The 1,761-nt window shown below is 47.4% G+C and overlaps 1 protein-coding gene across 1 annotated transcript; it reads right to left on the bottom strand.

Moving 5' to 3' along the window:
• Positions 1 to 39: 39 nt before the first annotated feature.
• Positions 40 to 1,751, bottom strand: LOC119348602. Its single transcript, XM_037616606.1, has 2 exons — positions 1,323 to 1,751; positions 40 to 679 (listed from the first exon to the last, which is right to left on the bottom strand). Exons 1-2 carry the CDS (start codon positions 1,467 to 1,469, stop codon positions 515 to 517), a joined length of 312 nt encoding a protein of 103 aa, XP_037472503.1. The 5' UTR covers positions 1,470 to 1,751; the 3' UTR covers positions 40 to 514.
• Positions 1,752 to 1,761: the final 10 nt, after the last annotated feature.

Genomic DNA, 1,761 nt, shown 5'->3' on the forward strand with positions numbered 1-1,761 from the left:
AAAAAAAAAGTTTTGGGAATCAGTGCCGTTGCATGGATGGATGCACACTACTTGATGTGTTAACTATCTAGTGATGAAGATGCCTGCATATATGGTCATACATGTATGTAAAAGAAATGAACACCTTTTACAGCAACATTCCATGCTTGGTTACTAACTGAACGTGCAACTTCATACTTCACTACTGCTCATCTCTGGAACTGTGCGTGTGTATCTTTAAAACATTTTGTGCTTTGTTTTCTCCTACATTCCAGAAAGTACAGAGATTGTGCTGGTTCTTGAACCATACAGAGATGCCCTAGTTACAATTGTATCAAGCAATTTGCTTGAACCAACAAGTAGTACATACTAATGAAAATCGAACATCCAAATGTGATGCTTCGGTTTCAGTCAAGGTTCAACCAAATCGACACATACAAACTGAACCAAGACCTGATTTGTTTCATATATAGCTGCATAATTGCAAGTATCATCCAGATCCTGGGTAGGGGGGAGAGAGGGGAAGCTCACCACACTAGGAGAGCAGGAGGACACAGCTGTCGGTCCACGCGCTGGAGGATAGGAGGCCTTGCTGCTCCACCTCCTCTGACCAAAAGAGCTCGTCGGGGATGGCCGCGTCGAGGAGGACGACGTCCAGCACGCTGCCGGATAGCTGGAGAATGGGGTTCAGGGGCATTGCCTGCGCGTTAACAAACTTTAAGACAACCTCAAAAATATCAAATGCGTCGAGCATGGCACATACCCCAGCAGCATGGGCTCATGTCTAATGTATGAACTATTCTTCAATTATTTCTAAAGAATATATATTCTTTAATTAGTTTATCATTACATAGTGTTTTCCAATTACCATGCTCACTAATGGAAAATTACATCTTAAAAGTTAATTGTACAAGCAAGTCGGCTCAGGTTTCTGTACGAACAACACCATGGCCATGGTCTCTGAGCTACAGTTATCCTATGATATTAAATACTTCTGTTATAGGAAAAAACATATAATCTAGATGGACTACATAGTGAATCTTGGGATTAATCCTTTTTATTAATTGATCATTTCTATTTTGTTAATATCTTGGACTACACATGGACAAAAAACATGACAAGGATTTATCTGTTTGCAGATTGAGGACACGACCATGACATACAGACTTGCATTCTCTAACATGACATACCTTCAAGGTCCAGAGTACCAAGAAACATAACCTATCTAGTACACATGTACCCAGAAATAACTAAACCGATAACCACTTACATCACCAACGAACTCCGACCAATCGACTAACCCTGCCGTAGGTAAGATTAGAGCTTACAGGGGAGGAGCTCACCCACGGAGATGATGACAAGGAGCAGCAGATAAACGCAGGGCAGGAGGGCCCTGGCAAAGCAGAGGAGGCAGCGCCCGTCGCGGCAGCAAAGCCGGTGGCCAGCTCCATGGCGGCGGCGCCCCTGTACACTGCATCTATCAGCGCCATGTGTACCTCACCGTAGCTCGCCGCCGACTGAAGATGGACCCGTGGCTGCCGCACAGGACATTAGAGACTCCTCGTCGGCCTTGATTTGGTTCAGATGGCCAGCGCATCATGGGGATCGCTGCGGCACGTGCGCTACTCAACTGCGACCCAGGGAGGCGGACTGATCTGCGCCGGGAGGTAGGGGACGGCGTCGACTGTCGTCCAGCCGCAGCAGTCGGACCCGCCGCCACCACTGCCGCCGCAGCTCGAGGGCGTGATCTGGAATGGCGGTGGGGGCGGCTGGTGGCTGTGG

The sequence above is a fragment of the Triticum dicoccoides genome, unplaced genomic scaffold, assembly GCF_002162155.2.
Source record: "Triticum dicoccoides isolate Atlit2015 ecotype Zavitan unplaced genomic scaffold, WEW_v2.0 scaffold97559, whole genome shotgun sequence".
In the NCBI taxonomy this organism is placed as follows: Eukaryota; Viridiplantae; Streptophyta; class Magnoliopsida; order Poales; family Poaceae; genus Triticum; species Triticum dicoccoides.

Excerpts from the sequence above, each read along its gene's own strand:
- LOC119348602 (XM_037616606.1), bottom strand. The coding sequence starts at position 1,469 with ATGGCGCTGATAGATGCAGTGTACAGGGGCGCCGCCGCCATGGAGCTG. Across the intron at positions 680-1,322 it reads CCTTGTCATCATCTCCGTGG|GCAATGCCCCTGAACCCCAT; the intron begins GTGAGCTCCTCC and ends GTTAACGCGCAG.